The sequence below is a fragment of the Chamaea fasciata genome, unplaced genomic scaffold (genome assembly GCF_029207755.1).
Source record: "Chamaea fasciata isolate MVZ Bird 193981 ecotype frontalis unplaced genomic scaffold, bChaFas1.0.hap1 SCAF_1, whole genome shotgun sequence".
Classification (NCBI taxonomy): domain Eukaryota; kingdom Metazoa; phylum Chordata; class Aves; order Passeriformes; family Sylviidae; genus Chamaea; species Chamaea fasciata.
The window spans coordinates 19,626,347-19,642,212 of record NW_027094086.1 but is presented as its reverse complement, the minus strand read 5'-3'; the positions used below and the strand labels follow the sequence as shown (position 1 = coordinate 19,642,212).

Genomic DNA, 15,866 nt, shown 5'->3' with positions numbered 1-15,866 from the left:
GCATTTTATTTTGCCATCTGCTGGTGGTCCACAGCTTCCAGGTTCCTCTGTCTTAGCTTACTCTTTCTGTGAAAATCTTCCAAAACTGGGAGCTCAAATCCACAAATAGTCCATGTGGACTTTGCTCAGTGGCTTGACCTTGATGTCTGGTAAGACCTCACTCACTCACCACATAATGAGCATGAGGAACTTAGTCTTTCCATTTTCTCTGGATCAGAGCTGGATCATCTTGCTTTCAAGGCACTGATCCTAAGTGCTATCTTAGCTGCCAGGAAGGCCTGGCTCAGGCTGTGACTTTGGGTTTCCAGTTTCTCTGCTGTCAAGCCAAGGGCAGGCAGAGGTTGGTTGACTTACCTTCTCATTTTCATGTAGGAGAACATAGATACGAGGCAAGCCATAAAAAGCCAGAAGGCTCAGAACTTGTGTTCTTGTTCAGTCTCACAAAGAATTTTTCAAATTCTCTTGAATGGAAATAAAAATCTTCTGCTTGGTTTTGAACAGAAATTCCCAGTTTCTGCTGAAAGTGAAAAAAAAAAATCTTCAGAGAAATTAACATATCAAATATCACATATATTTGGAGTCAAATGACCTGGACATAAGAGCAATGTTTTCCTTTTTTGCTTCCCCTTGAATGCTCCCATGCAGAATCATCACTGTGCTGAAATATGCTAAAATCACTGTTTCCCACTGTTTAATGGTCAGCATGCCCATGAGTTTTTCTCATACCACAGAGAATAGCACAGTCACCTGTCTTGTAACCTTGGAAAATTAAAGCTCATTTTCCCTGAAAAATGTATAGTTGACTACAGGCACAAAATAAATTACCAAAGGAAGACAAATATTTTTTGTTTCTTTTCTAATCTTGTTCAGGTGTATTTATTTTAAAGGGTGCTTGCAATTTCAGAGTGGAAATGGGCTTTTGAAATTGTTTTACTTTCCAAAACTGTATGCCAATAGGTTGCCTTTTCACCTTACCCTCAGCTTAGGTGCTGTATGAAAAAGCAAAATATAGAAAAGTAAAACCAATCAGACTATAAATCAGTCTCCAGAAAATGAAAATATTCTATTATTGTAATTTGAGATAGATAGTATTTGTAGAGGAAACAACCTATTCTCATTAAGAATTAGATTTAGTTTTACTTTTTCACACTGAAATAGAACCTTAACTCTTGAGCAATCCCACAGAAATAATTTTATTTTGTTAATGTTCAGTGTGAGACCCTGACCCCACTGAAGTAAATGGCAGAGATTCCATTAACTTCATAAGAGTCAGATTAATCCCTGATCTCCTTGGCTATTAGAGTCTGTCCTGGCATCTACCTAGCAACATAAGAAAGTAAAGTACCATCACAGAAAAGGAATATGTACCTTTGATGAGCATCATGCCATTTGGCAATACAGAGAATTTAAATCATGTAGTACAGATTGATAGTCATTATCATATACCAGATTCTTGTCTTTGTGCTCACTTTTATTGACCTTCACATGTATCCTTCTAGAATATAATTTCCAGCAAGTTCTAAGATTTAGTTCCAGCAAGTTCTAAGCTCATGCCTGCTTAAATTTACCTTGTTAGCAGCTGCGGTATTGTTTAATGTTAGGGTTAGCATTACAGGAGGGAAGTTGATTAGGGATGAATGTGTTTGGAAAAGGAATTCTGTGGAATACTCCTCTTCAGGAACTGTTTACTGTTCCCTTTTATGAAGGGTACTTTATATTGCAGTGGAAATGATGGATTAGTTTTGTTTGCGGAAACTTGTGAACTTCCATTGTTCAGGGGTCTGCAGTGCAGGACACACTTGCAGACAAGTGCAGGCAGTTGGCTGGGAGACAGAGGAAAGTTTTGCTGGAGGACTCACTTGGAAATGATGATTCCAGGAAGTGAAAGTTTGGCTTAGTTCAAGTTGTGATGAGCTTAAGATTTACATTCATTAAAATTCCTTTGCAAGTTGTGGATAGGCAAGTGAGTTTAATCACTGATACCTTGAAGTGGACTTTCAGCAAACGTCAAACTGCTGTAATGGCACCTTCCTTACTTGCAAAAATGTATCACAATGTAGGGGTGAAAAGAATAAAGTTGGTTGGTGCAGTATAGGCTTAAACATGATCCAATATAATGCAGCATTTAACTCCATTCTCTATTTTGTTTTATCCTGTGAGACAATAAGAAACAGCCAGGCAATATTTCTAGATATTAAACTTTTTAAGGGAAGGAATATGTCTCTTTGTGTGCACTTTGAAGTGCCTCCAAAACCCTGTGTTCTTTATAAACTGTAGTAATAATAATCATTTATTGCTATGCAGTGTGGTCTGGCAACCCGCTTACATCCAGTATGACTGGTTGTGATGTGTCGCTGTCCTGTTCATCACTTCTCACCCTGCACTTACATGCAACTTCTACTATGGTTATTTTTAGAATACATAAGGCACTCAAATAACATGATTACAAGTGTGGAACAACAGCTTAGGAAATAGATAGGAGTATAGTTCACAGAATGAAGCAACATACTGCACCTAAGCTGTGCAAGATCAAACCTGACACTGTAAAATCAAAGAGAGAGGGTTTAATAGGAAAATAATGTGATGAGATGACAATGACTCCTTCTTTCTTAAAGTTGAGCTACCATCATTTAATGAGTTTGCAGAAGTATTTTAAAAAATCTGTATGTATGTATCCACTTGTGTGTCCAACTAGATAGGCAACAAATGTCTGTAAATATGTGCACGTACACCTTATGTATGTTTATGTGTGTGTGTTTTACAAAATACTCAGAAAGCAGTGTGCTGCAGGAAAGAAAAGAACCAACTCTAAGGTCCTATAATACTGTTTTCCATTTCTGGAGAGAAGTAAAATGACCGTAAGTTTCCCTTTCATGGAATCTGAGCAATCTTCATAGAAAGCCTCATTTTCTGTCAGCTTCAGGAATGACATATATTTACATGCATTCAGTTTGTGATGCCTGGAGGCAATGAGTATCAGGGAGAGGAGTAGTGTGGAATGCTCTCCCAGCTCTGGCTGACAAAGGGTACTGAGTGTTTTGTTCCAGTTGTCAGTTGTTAGAGCACCCCTGCGATTTCTCCAGCTTTGTGCTGAAGGCTGTCTTGGGTTCTTATCGCCAGGATGGTGCTGAGATGGTGGAGGCATAAAAAAATCTTTATTTCAGTGTAGCAGAGGAATGAGCCCAGTATAATACGACCACTACAGGTAAAGCTTCTGTGTTCCTCAAGGTATCGACTTCTTATGATGTCTATCATGTACCAAGTAATGGAGAAATTTTGCATCATATACAACTATTATCCCAAATTACTTTCTTCTTCAAATACAGTAATTGGTCTGTCAAAAATGCTACCATAATATTTTGTTGGAAAAATAATGTACATTTTGTATATAACTGAAGCAAATTTTAAAATTATCATAACCCCTCCTATCACAGGTACTCTTTACTATAATCCTTCTGTGAAAATGCTTGTTTGCCCTAAACCTGTTAGATTATCTATACTTGCTTCTGCTGATGGCTCTCACATCTGGAAACTTCAGTTTCCGGGTCAGTTTTACTTACAGTCAATATAGTCTCATTTATTTTTGGTTTCATCATTTAAGTTTAGTATTCCTTTTGATGTGCTTTCACTTGGCTCACATTTCTCTGATTATATTAGGTCAAGGTGTGCATACAACTCACTAACATCCAATGGGACTCTGCATAAAGCACTGGCTGGAGGTTTTATAATTTGCCAAAGAGCATAAATTTATTGTTACATGTCTGTATTGATGTTACATTACTTTACATTTTTCAGAGTAAGAAAATATAGTAAGACATTATTCTAAATAAAGAAGCTCTATCCCCGTGGATATTAATTGATTTTGAACCATTAAGACTTGATAGTTAAGTCAATGTATGCATCTAAAATAATTTTAACACCTTGAAGAAATGTAATTTTCACCTAAAACTACTTTTAATTTCAATTTTGCTTCAAGAGGGATTGCTACAGATCTTAAATTTGTGTCAGAGATATCCACGATGAGGTAATACCTGGATGAAATTTGATGTTTTAAGAAAATAACTAATTTTAAGGAAAATAACTCAGCCTGAAACAGATTAAGGTCCAGCCTTCTATATAATCTTTAATTTTAATAATTATTTTTGAGAATTTGGAGTTTTTGAGAGCAGAGAACATGCAATAGGGTATAAGCATTCCAGCTCTACTGCTTAGAAGCCCATAGAATAATGTAGTCAGTAAAGAGGTGTCTGGGGACATTGGTTGACAAGGTCAAGTGGTTGGATTTAATCAAATTCATTTTGTAACTGGAGATTTAGTCATGGTTATAAGACAGAGAAGTCATCTCAAATAAGGAAGCCTAACAAGAAAGCAATATATCATCTGCATGAAGTGAAATATATTGCTCTCAGACACTTAGCTTAATGTCAGAACTAAAGGAAGGTTTTGGAAGTACAGTTCTAGCATGGGCTATTTAAATACAAGCGATAATGTAAAGCAGTTGTGCATTTTTAGTGATATTGTGGATCTCTGGTAACAGTTAAAATTTATTGCTACTGGGATACACTGATGTCATAAACTGCTTCAGGAAAAAGATCTGTATTTCATTACCAGTATCAAAGTTTGTATAGTTCTAATGTAAGGAACTGGTTTTCAACTCCTTCTACAGCCATCATGGAAGTTTAAGGCAGATCTGGCATAGGTTTCACACGGAGCTGCTCTCTGACTTTCTTATGCTGTTTGAAAATGGAAGAGACTGCAGGAGCTCAGCTGCAGAAACAGAAACAGAGCTGTCTCATAGAGCATTGTTCATTACCTCAATTCAAGATTCAGATCATATGAAATGTTTGACGTTCAGAGCTTTGCATGAGTTACCAAATTTTGGAACAGATAGCCTGAAATTGTGATGATGTCAAGATCTGCAGTCCTCTTAGAGAACAGGGGGTTTTGTTATGGATCACTGAATCAATAATTGTTCCTGGTCTAAAACTGGAACCAGAGTTGCTGTGTGTCATAAAGGACATTCTCTGGTGTTTTGCACTTTTTAATAGGTTCATTTAGTATATGCATGCCTTTGTGTTCTAAGATCAACTTGTTATTAATGCCTTGCTCTGAATTTTGAAAATCTGAATGAGTTGAACTTACTTCAACTTGTTTTCTTCAATTCCAGACACTATTTTCAATACATAGGTATTTCAAAAAATGTATACAACCCAAAATGAAGTAATAAAAGCAAAGAAAATAGATTAAGGCTTTGTATTTTTATAGAATGGAAATTTCTTGGAATGAAAGACTCTAGGAATAGGTCTATCCAATTATATCACCCTATCACCCAGTCCAAAGGCAGGAAATTTAGGTCAAATTTTCCTTAGATATATATATATACACACACACACACACACACACACAAACCCCTGAATTTTGAAGCTATAAATTCTATAGTTTGAAGCACTAAAAAGTGATTCACCTTTTAAAAATTTATTTTCATAATGTAAAATCCACCATGACAGGAATTTAGGCATTTTGTGGGTTAGAAGATTAAACTTCCCATTCTAGATGTCTATGCCACTAGTCTTTAAATATTATCTGTTACTGAATATTTTTTCTGAGTGTGATCTCCCAGAAATATCTTTGTCATAGTAAAATACACTTATTTCCCATCAGCACTACTCATAAGCCTTTCCTCAGGTTACCTAACTTTCTTTAATTTCCTGGAATTTCTTTTTTTTTCATACTGCAGTGCACAGGACCACGTTAAAATCCTAGGACAAGGAGTTAGGAGTAAGAACAAGAGAGCTATATTGAAAAATACTGAAGAGAATATGAAAGGTAGATGACAGAACCATGTTAAGTAAGTGAATAGGAACTTAAAATAATGTACAAGGTATCTAATAGGAGAAATAAGGCATACTCATCAATATTTTTCTGTCTTTCAAATGATGAAAGCTTTGGTTTCATGAGGTAGAAACTGATGGTTCTTCCTGTAGATCCCACATCTTGCATCCAGAGCCTTTTTCCCAACCCCTCCAGGCAGAATGATGGGTTAGAGGACAATTAAATAGGTCCATTGTTGTTTGTGGTGTTAAATTGAGTATCACAGGTCCACAGCTCTTCTGGCAGCACGGTTAGAGTTAAAATATGTTAAAAGTCACCAATTAGTGGTGATTTAAGAATAAGAGAAATTTTAATTTCGTGTAAGTACTGGCTGGCAATCTTCTACACAGTAAATGTGTACAGGGAAAGATTCACAACTCAGGTTTTGGCCAAGATAATCAAAGTTGATTTGAGCTCACCTGCAAGAGGGTTGCTAAAAACAAATAATGACATAGGACTTTAATTTTTAAACCATTTGATAGTTATGCCACTGGTTTTCTTCTATACATTTTGAAATATTTTGTATTTTACAAGACATGGGTTAGCCATTTAGATGTCGGTATATCCACATTATGAAGCAGTGAACAAAATAAAAACTGTGCGCTTCAAATGCTTACCACCAAGCTCCAAAGTTTTACACTTGCTTGTGGGGATATTCTCTATGGTTCAAAACACCAAAACCATAAGTAGTCCCAAAGCCATAATGTGCCCTACTGCCACATAGATTTTTATGAAATAAACTAATTTGTGCTACAAGTGTTCTAGCACAAATATAAATCAGTATTTGTGGTATTAACCAGTTGAGACAGTCTTAGAAAATTAATTCATAATATTACACTTTTTTCAGTTGATCTATGCATTGAAAAAAACTCTCTAGGATTTTGTTGGTCTACGTCCCTAAAACAGGAAAATACAACCAGGTATATATGATCCATATATTAGATTGTTCTGTGTTCATTATAGAAATACTTTCAAATAAAGGGAAGCTGATTTGAATGAAACAAGCTCTATACACAAATAAACACAGAATTCTGACAGCTTTACTTAGTTGCTTACATCAAAGTGTAATGTGTGCAAAGTAATTTGTTTTTATGATTGGAGAACACTATTCAGTTGTATTGATGAAAATTATTTTATAAAATCGAGAGCAACTTTCTCCTTTGGATTCTTGATGGGAAAAGGCTGTGATTATCCTTCAGGACTTTCATTTGGAGAGCTTCCACTTTAATCCTTTTAAAATCAGTGGTTGGGAAACAATCACAAACTCTGATTTTCTCCTTTTTATGCTGGTATAATTCCTAACTATCAGCATCAGTCAAAGGATTGTCTCTAGAGCAACATTTTTTGAACCAGCTTGATTCAAAATTTAATGTTAATTTTCAAGGGGGATTAAAAAGGAAAACTGGAAAGAATTCTACGTTACTGAGACACTTCAGAAAAATTGCAACCCTACTTTTACATCTTAAAGTGCTACATGAATTTTTGAATATCAGTTGTGGATTTTACAAGGAGAGGAGAATTTGAACTAAATTTTGTTGTGAGCAGATATAATATGAAGGAGATAAACACCACATATACTGCCGATATCTTCAAAGTCAATAATGCATTTAAATCAACCAACTTTGAGAATAATTTAGATTTGCTGTGCTGTAAAGTGGGCTACTAAAAATCTCGTAAGTTTTCTCAAAAAGAATATGGGGTTACAAAATATTGAGGGAAACTGTACTTTCCCTTTGTTGTTCAGTCCACTGGACATTTTTTACTTATTTTCTAAGTTTGCTGTGCAAAGCATCTGGTTCTGAAGGTAGAAACCCTTGTGGGGGGTCACACTTTCAAAAGACTGCATGAGAAGATTTCCTTTCTAATGTAGTCAATTCTATTTTTGGGATAAAGGCAAAAATTGAAGAGTTGCATAAATTATGAGCACCCCTTAATAACCCAAAACATGACCATGCTGGTTAGAGGAACCTAAAATCTCAAAAAGAGAGTCTATGCTGGCATAAACTTTGAAGTTTCAATATATATCCCTATTCATGATGATGATGCATAGTTTTATATATACCTCAAAGTGGTAAACAATACCAGTTCTGATACATACAGAAGACAATTTATGCAACTGCTCTGAGGGGGGGAAATTTCATTTGCACAATATGAGGGACAGATAGGACACAAGTACAGATGACACCATACCAGCTATCACTGTGCATTTGTATAAGAACATCCATTCAATGAATATACTGCAGAAGAAAAACTTGGTGAAAAAAAGTTGAAGTTGATGAATGTCATTATAATGCCATAATGGTAAACTGGTACGTTACTTATAGACACTTATACTTAATACTAGATACTCAATGATAGTTATAGATGAATCACCATATATGTTTCCAGTTTTCTATTTTTAATGTCTTGATCATGCTTTTAAGAATATTGTTGAGATGCTGGTGTGTATGCAAACTCCCTCACTGGAACTGGGCAAACTGAGATGCACATAATATCTAATTTGGCAAGAGCAGAGACACTACTAATAGTTTCCAAAATAAGTGTTACATAACAGTTATGGAAGAAGACCAAGGAGAAGAAAAAAGGCTATTTTACTTCAAACTCTGCATCTAGGGTTGTACTTTATACTCATGTCACTACTTTATAAGACTTGCATTCTGAAGTCATAAACAGTAATTTAGCAATATTAATGTTATCTTTTCAGTGTTATGTCTACATGAAGTACTGCTGTCGGCTTATCCAGAAAGAAATTAAGATCGAAATAAAGATTTTTAAAGCACTACACCTGTCCATTCCCTTTTTTCAGTTTCTTCTATTCTACTATTCCTTAACTTTCCTTCATTTTTCTCATATCTTATTCTGAACTCCTCCTTCTCCGGGCTTATAAGCTTCAAGAAAGTTCATGCTACATTATTGTTTGCATGTCTGAGCAAGGTGCCTCTCTCAGAAGCCCAGACTGTACAGTGTTAAGACTGTGCTAAGGGTAGCATGTTCCTGGGGAGGGTAAGGTTGTGGAAAGCAGAGAAATTCTCTGAGTTGTAACAAAACTGGCCTCTGAAGGCCACACACATGCCAAAACAGTAAGTTACTGCTGCCATGGGTTGCAGTCTTGCTACTGGCAGAAATCTGCAATGTGGTGTGGGATTATATATGTTTCAGTACATTTCTAAGTTTTCAGTAGCCATCTGTAAGCAGTGGGGTGAATGGGCTGCATTTCAGACAACCAAGGCATCCAGGAATATTTCCTCACAGGACACTGCTCCTTCCACCCCATACTCCAGATGCTGCCATATGTGTGATACAATATCTTGTTGTGAACATGCAGCCATATTTTCAGCTTTGCTCACAAATATTTCTCTAGCTATGCCACATCTACTGAATTTTCTTTTCCAGCTGAAAGCGCAGCACACGACAGGTTAGCTTGTGCAAGTCAGTTTTGCAGTAGAATCTTGCTGATATTGAGATATATTTTTTCCTGTAAGGAGAGCATGGATGTTAAAATTAGGAGCTGAGTTGTATGTATAATTTTTCAGAAAGAAATGAAATATTTTTTCCAGGCATTACTACAATCCTGTGCAATGAAAAAGGGTATTTTACATTATTATGAAGATCATGGCTCTTCTGTGATTCTGATTTAAAGTTGCCCAAAATGTCTAAGCAGTTTGGTAGACTATCATTTTGTTCATCTGTAAGATTACCTGAGCAATATCAGAGAGCATCCAGTCAGGAAATGAAGAATAATCTTTGCCACTATTTTTGGATAACAAATAAGATATCAATTTTAATGTGAGATGAAAAGTATCTTGCATAACTGAACTATCAAAAGAGATCAGTGATTTCTGCTCTAAATAAATACATGAAAAGAGACAGCAAACTGACACCACAAAACCACTAAGCTTTGCACCAACCAAAATTTAACTCAAATTCAGAGAACACCCTTTTCAGGAAAAGTCTGCTTAGGAATCCAGAAAGTTTCTGAGGTCACCATTTATTTCTATGCTATTCTTCCCTCTCCATATGTAGTGGACGTGGATTTTGGCCTCTAAAAACTGGCAGATCTCCCAGAATGGATGCAAAGGTCTGGACTATCAACGTGAAGTCTGACTCAGCACTGAGTCCAGCACTCTGTGAGTCTGGCTTCCCACATTGCTGCATCCATTGCAATCCTGTGGCCAGGAACTTTACTGTAGGGTTGTGATCATTCCTAGGGAGCAGAACGTTCACAAAAAGTAATGTAGTAGCAATTTGGTTCTAACCTGTCTACAAGACTGGTTGAAAGGGCAGTTCATATCCACTAGTCTCACCCATTCTCTTTGGAGATCCTCAGATCTGTAGGTTCCTTTGCATGTGAGGAGTCTGCCTTGCAGCATTTTTTCCTGCATGTCATCTAGAAACACATTGGTGGAGTCTTTTCTTCATTATTTCAAAGCCAGAGGAAGCTTTACTTCTAAATTCAAAGCTCAGACTGATCATCCATCAGTTTCCTAGAGATATATTTAGGTTTATTTTCTTGCTGTCTTAGAATATATGTATGTCTGGCATGACCACACAAGAAATCTACATATTATGAAATAAGAATAAACTGTAGATTTTTTCCAAGAGCTGGGAAAAGTGTGAATTGTCCCATATTCATGCTAGCGGGGTATTCTGAGCCGTAACAATTTCATGCTCAGTCTAGTTAAGTATTTCGCTATTGACCAATGAAAAAGAGGAATAAAATTCTAAAAGGCTATGCCATCTACTCTGACTATTTCTAAGTGGATAATACTTGGGAAAATACCTGCTTTTCCTTTTTCATTAAGAACCAAACACTATGATTAAGATGATGGAAAAATCCAAGTCCTTCCAAGCCCTTACTATGGAAATAGCAGCCTAAGAGCCCAACAGAACCTATGCAATTATAATTTTAATATTACACATTCTTATTCAGTGTTATGAATAGTCAGAACTTGGTTATGTACACAACACAAAAATTAAGCATATTTTCTTCAAAAATCAATTGCTGCCTAAACTTCATGATATCTTCACTATACAGCAGTATCTTTTCATACAATCTGTATCCAGATTTATGTGAGAGTTCTGAAATTAATTTCCTCAGTGTACATTTCTTTTCTTTTGGAAAAAAAAAAAAAAGGAAATCCATAATTGCTAGTCAAGAGGTTAATTCTGCTTCTAAGAAAATATTTCAAAATTTTAGTATTTCCTTCTTTCTATGAGAGAATGAAAAGATTGTTCTAAGAATGATTAAGTTTTCTCTAATGAAGGACATTGTTTTTAAAATTATGCAAATTATCTATGTGTAAGAAAATTGCTAACACTTGAAGATCATGAAATCTAACCTGCCCTTTTCATAGTTTCTTTGACAGAATATAGGCATTTCAAGAATTTAAGTTTTAAACTGTGATAACTATTCAGTTAACAGATTTCTATAAACCTTTGTAGAATCTTAACAAGTATAGAGAGTTGGAATGATGAAGTTCAAGATGATGAAGAAGTGAGCCTCTGTGGAGGTTATTTTCTTCTTCTTGAGATACTGTATTTAACTAAGAACATACATCTTCTGGACTGGTCTTATGCCACCACTGGTCACATCCAGCTACTATTTTGGTTGAATAGGTTTTAAACTATCCTTACTGCATCATTTCCTAATGATCTGTCTGTACCCTCAGCTTTTGGACAGACGGCCACCATGCCCTCAGTACAAAGAGTGGGCACATTTTCCCCCCATGCTCAGATGCTGCAGTCGCCTCCTGGGTAGCATTCCTGGTGCCCTGGCCATGCTGGCAGAGCACTCTGAGAGCACTGTGTGCTTGCTACAGGCAACATTCAACAGGTCAGCATCAAGAGACGGTGAACGGCACAGGCACCGCAACCCTGGTATGGACAACATTGTCACTACCCAGCAGTTTCCACAGCAGTTCAGAAAATTATGCAGTTAAGGAGACAGAGGTAACTTGTAAGATTTTAAAGATCTACTCTGAATGACTGCCTCTGCAGGTTAACACAAAATGCTGGGCCTATTCTTGAGCCCTGAGGGAAAGCTGTGCTGCTCGACTTGTGTTCATGACACTCAAGCCCCCGCCAGAGCAAAAGCAAGTGGCCTTGCCCACAGAGCTTATCGGAAACAGCTCCTGGTGAGCAGCACCGGAGATTGGCCTAACAATAACACAGCGTCAGCCATCACGTGCAGAGCTCGAGCTGCTCTCTGGCCCAGCCTCAGCAACTACACACGGCCTGCCACAGATTTTTTCGTCTGGGATATACTACAGGCGACTTGTTCTGACAAAGAAAACAGGCTATTTCCATGGAGTATCAAAATGTACTAAATCAGAGTTCCTCTATAAATGAGAGAAAATGGCCCATTAGTTTACACCGTTAATTACATTAACGCAGCAGGCATATGTATGTTTCTTTTTTGGCATTTCACAAACAGCTTTTTTAACTTTAGGTAAATAGGTCAAAAATAACCTGAAATACATTGAAATGACTAAGTACAGTAATCCTTACAGAGATCAAACATGTCTCTGAACGGCCATAGAAATAATACAACTTCATATGAATTCTTTTGAACTGATGAAGCAAAAAATAGCCTTAATGCCACAGAATAGACAAAGTATGTAACTAACATTACTATTTAAAAATTTAAAAAGCAGGAATCAGCGCAAAAATTATGTTATGTAATTTACCCTAAACGGTATTTAAGAATAAACACTTAGAGACTCTAGCATTGCTTCATTTGGCATTGCTGTTTATCACTTATTTGTACCATATAAAGCGAACTAACTTTTAAGTTACAGTGACAGTTTTACAAGTTACAGTTCATATACTGTTCAAATGTTGGAAAAAGATTACTCAACTTCATTCTTTAACATTTAAACAGCGGTAGGCTTAAACTGTCAAATTGCCTGTGCAGACTAAAAACTATGCAAGAGCCTGGCAACAAAATAGAAACAAGTGGTCAACCTATATGACAGAAAATACATTGCTATTTCTAATTAGGAATCCAGACTGCAATTTAAGAGAGTTGCGAATGTTGAGAATGGAGAAGATAAAATCTTAGCTTAAATGTGAAAGATGGGTATCTCATCCATGCAAGTCCCCCTTTGAGCCTTGGGCTGTAAGAAAACCATAGCAGAGCCTTTCACTTGGTGTATTCTTATCACGTTTATCTGTTGCCATAGAACACCTTCCTGCAAACACTACCAATGTTACACTGGCAGTTAACCAGGAGCATTCACCTCTGGGAAAGAAATTGAAATACAAATTTTGCACACCACAATCACTTCAGCTAAACAGAAAACGCTTATTATGTAATCAGATTCTTCAAAGTATCTGAACAACAGATGTTAAATATTGTTCACGGATTCCATCACATCATTTTCTTTAATAAAAAAGTGTTTTTTAAAATTCAGTTATCATTTACAAACACCATTTTCTAACAAAACAGGATGGAAAACTTTTAGTACATTGCCATGTTAGAATTTCTGCTGCATGTATGAAGACTTCTGCAATATTGCCCAAAAAAGGAGCACTGAATGTTTCAAGATGTCAAAACTGCTTCTGTTGAGAGTATTTTGAGTATTTCAGGTAAGACTGAAAGCAACGTTTAACAGTTTACCTGAACATAAGTCCTGCTAGTGAAGGTCTAAGAACACTTACTGCTGTATTATATTCATGCGTCAGGTCTGAAATTTCTGGAAGCATAGTAATAAAGACATTTCAGTATCATATGTCCCTCCTTGGCATCCATGAAATCAGTCTGATGCTCTTTTGTTTGTGTGGATAGTTTTTTTTTTCCCCAGAATTTTTAAAGTTAGTGTTTGACAACACTGGGAAGGTGGTAATGGCCGTGCAAAGCTTGGCGATGCACTGAGACACAGAGAGCTTAGTCTGTTCACAGTGGGTCACTTACAACTATATACGTAAATGAGATTATTCAAGAACGTTCAAGAGAAATTTTGTCCAAAGACACAGACTGTAAACATGACCATTGCTAATAGTTTTAGCTTTGTCCAAATACTTAACTGGTGTCAGTAACAGGAGCGTCAAACTACGGCTTCGACCGTGCAAGAAAATATGTTGACTATTACCACTGTTAGAAAAGGCGAAACTAACGAAGCCGAGGGAGTCAGTCGGCCGGCTTGTCTCCCTCGCTCACCTACGAGTCAAAGCCCGAGCACTCGGGGGCGCGGGGGGAGCGCAAACAGCGATGGCCGCACAGCCAGGACTCCTCAGGCTGCCGCAGCCGACTGCAAGCGGCCAGAGGACCGCAAGGGAAGGACGCTGGCAGCTCGCCCGTCCGTCCGTCCGTCCGTCCGTCCGCCGGCGCAGGCAGCACCCCGGGCTCCGGGCCGGCTCCGGCAGCGGCACCTGTGAGGCGCAGCGGGACCCCTCCGTCCAGAGAAAAACCTGCCCTGGGCGCAGAGCCTTGCGCCGGGCGAGACCTCCCGGCCTGGGGCCAGCGCGCCGGGAAGCGCTCACTCCTGCCGCGGGCAGCTCTGAGGCCCAGGCTGCGGGCGGAAGGTGGGGACACCGGCTCTATCGGGACACCCCGGGGATCCCTGTGCGGGGCGGGGAGACTCGTGCCGGCTGCCTGCTGTCACCGAGTTTCTTCGCCCGTTCGCCCGCCGTGCCTCTTTCCGGAAAGTTGCTACTCTCACCGCCACCAGAAGCCCTGGCAGCGCCGGGACGATTGAAGCCTCCCGCCTCGACAGCCCGTGCCCCAGAGGCAGGAGGCGATTTGCATGCGGACTTGTCGCTGGTAGTAGCCACTGCCCGTCAAGCCTGACGGACAAACGCCCCCCTCTTTCCGCCCCCCCGTCCCGGAAAGCCCCTCCCTCGCCCCCTCCCTCGCCGGCACCTCCTGCCGCCTGTCAGTCGGAGCGGAGCGCGGCGCGGGCAGCGGAGGCGGCGCGGCAACGGCAGAGAGCGGGCGGGAGAGGGAGAGAGAGAGCGAGGAGCCAAGCTCTCCCCTCCCTCTCTCCCTCCCTCCCTCTCTTCCTTCCTCCTCTCTCCCTCCCTCCCTCGCTCCTTCCCCTGCTCCCTCCCTCCGCTCTTTCTGCTTCTCTCTCCCCTCATTCTCGCTTTCCGTCTCACCCACCCCGATCTCCGTTTCTCTTCCCCTCTTCCTCCGTCACGCGGCACACACTCTTTCCCTTCTCCTTGTTTTTCTGTCATTTGACTTTGCATCTCAAGGCGGCCAGACGGCTCTATGAATCCCGTCTGTTGATCTGTCACCCACCCTCCACCCCCGTCCCCTCCCAGCTCCACTCCTGTACCTGGAGCAAGGCAGGAGCGGCAGCCGAGCAGCATGTCCCGAAGGAAACAGAGCAAACCCAGGCAGATCAAACGTAAGTTTCCTGAGGGGGGCTCCCTCTAACAGACTTTTATTTATCTCATTCTTGGGAGACGCGAGAGAGGTGGCTGTGGGGAGCAGTAGGGGGGTCCGGAGTACAGACCGATGATGAAACTTTGCCAGAGAGGCTGAGGATGGGGAGAGAGAAAGGGTACGCGAGCGAAAGCCGGGAGCTGCTCCGATGCGGGTTGAGCAGGCTCCTCACTGTCTGTGTTTTATTCGCTCCTTTGGAGCTCATGCTGCCGCCCCGTAATCTGTTCAAACTATTGCTCCGTGTGTCGGAGTGGGATCGCTCATGTGTTTTCAAGTTGAACTAGCGCCGGGAGAGCAAACAAACCAGCCTGCGAACACAGTCTCTACCACTCAGCAACTTTCTGCGCCTAGCGCGTGTGAACACACCCATTCCGAGCCTGGGCTGCAGTAAGTACCGGAGGATCGCAGAAAGTGTGTGCGGGAAAAGACGAGCAAGTTCCCGCGGGGAGCCCGTGGGCAGCGCCGCGCCGGCTGCGGCCCCGCCGTCCCCCCGGGCCCCGCGCCGCTGCCCCCGCCGCCCACGCCCCGCCGGGGCTCGCTCTGCACCCACGCCGTAGGCGCGTAGTCGCCTTGGCCGTACCAGGGGGTTTAATACTCTTGAGCTATT

At 39.9% G+C, this 15,866-nt stretch overlaps 1 protein-coding gene across 1 annotated transcript in view; it reads left to right on the top strand.

The window, feature by feature from the left end:
- The first annotated feature begins 14,906 nt into the window (after positions 1 to 14,906).
- Positions 14,907 to 15,866, top strand: part of ZFPM2 (zinc finger protein, FOG family member 2) — a 307,216-nt gene continuing 306,256 nt past the window's right edge. Inside the window, exon 1 of the mRNA XM_066177442.1 lies at positions 14,907 to 15,221. Within this exon, the coding sequence (XP_066033539.1) occupies positions 15,182 to 15,221 (40 nt within the window). The 5' untranslated portion in view covers positions 14,907 to 15,181. The remainder of the gene's footprint in view (positions 15,222 to 15,866) is intronic.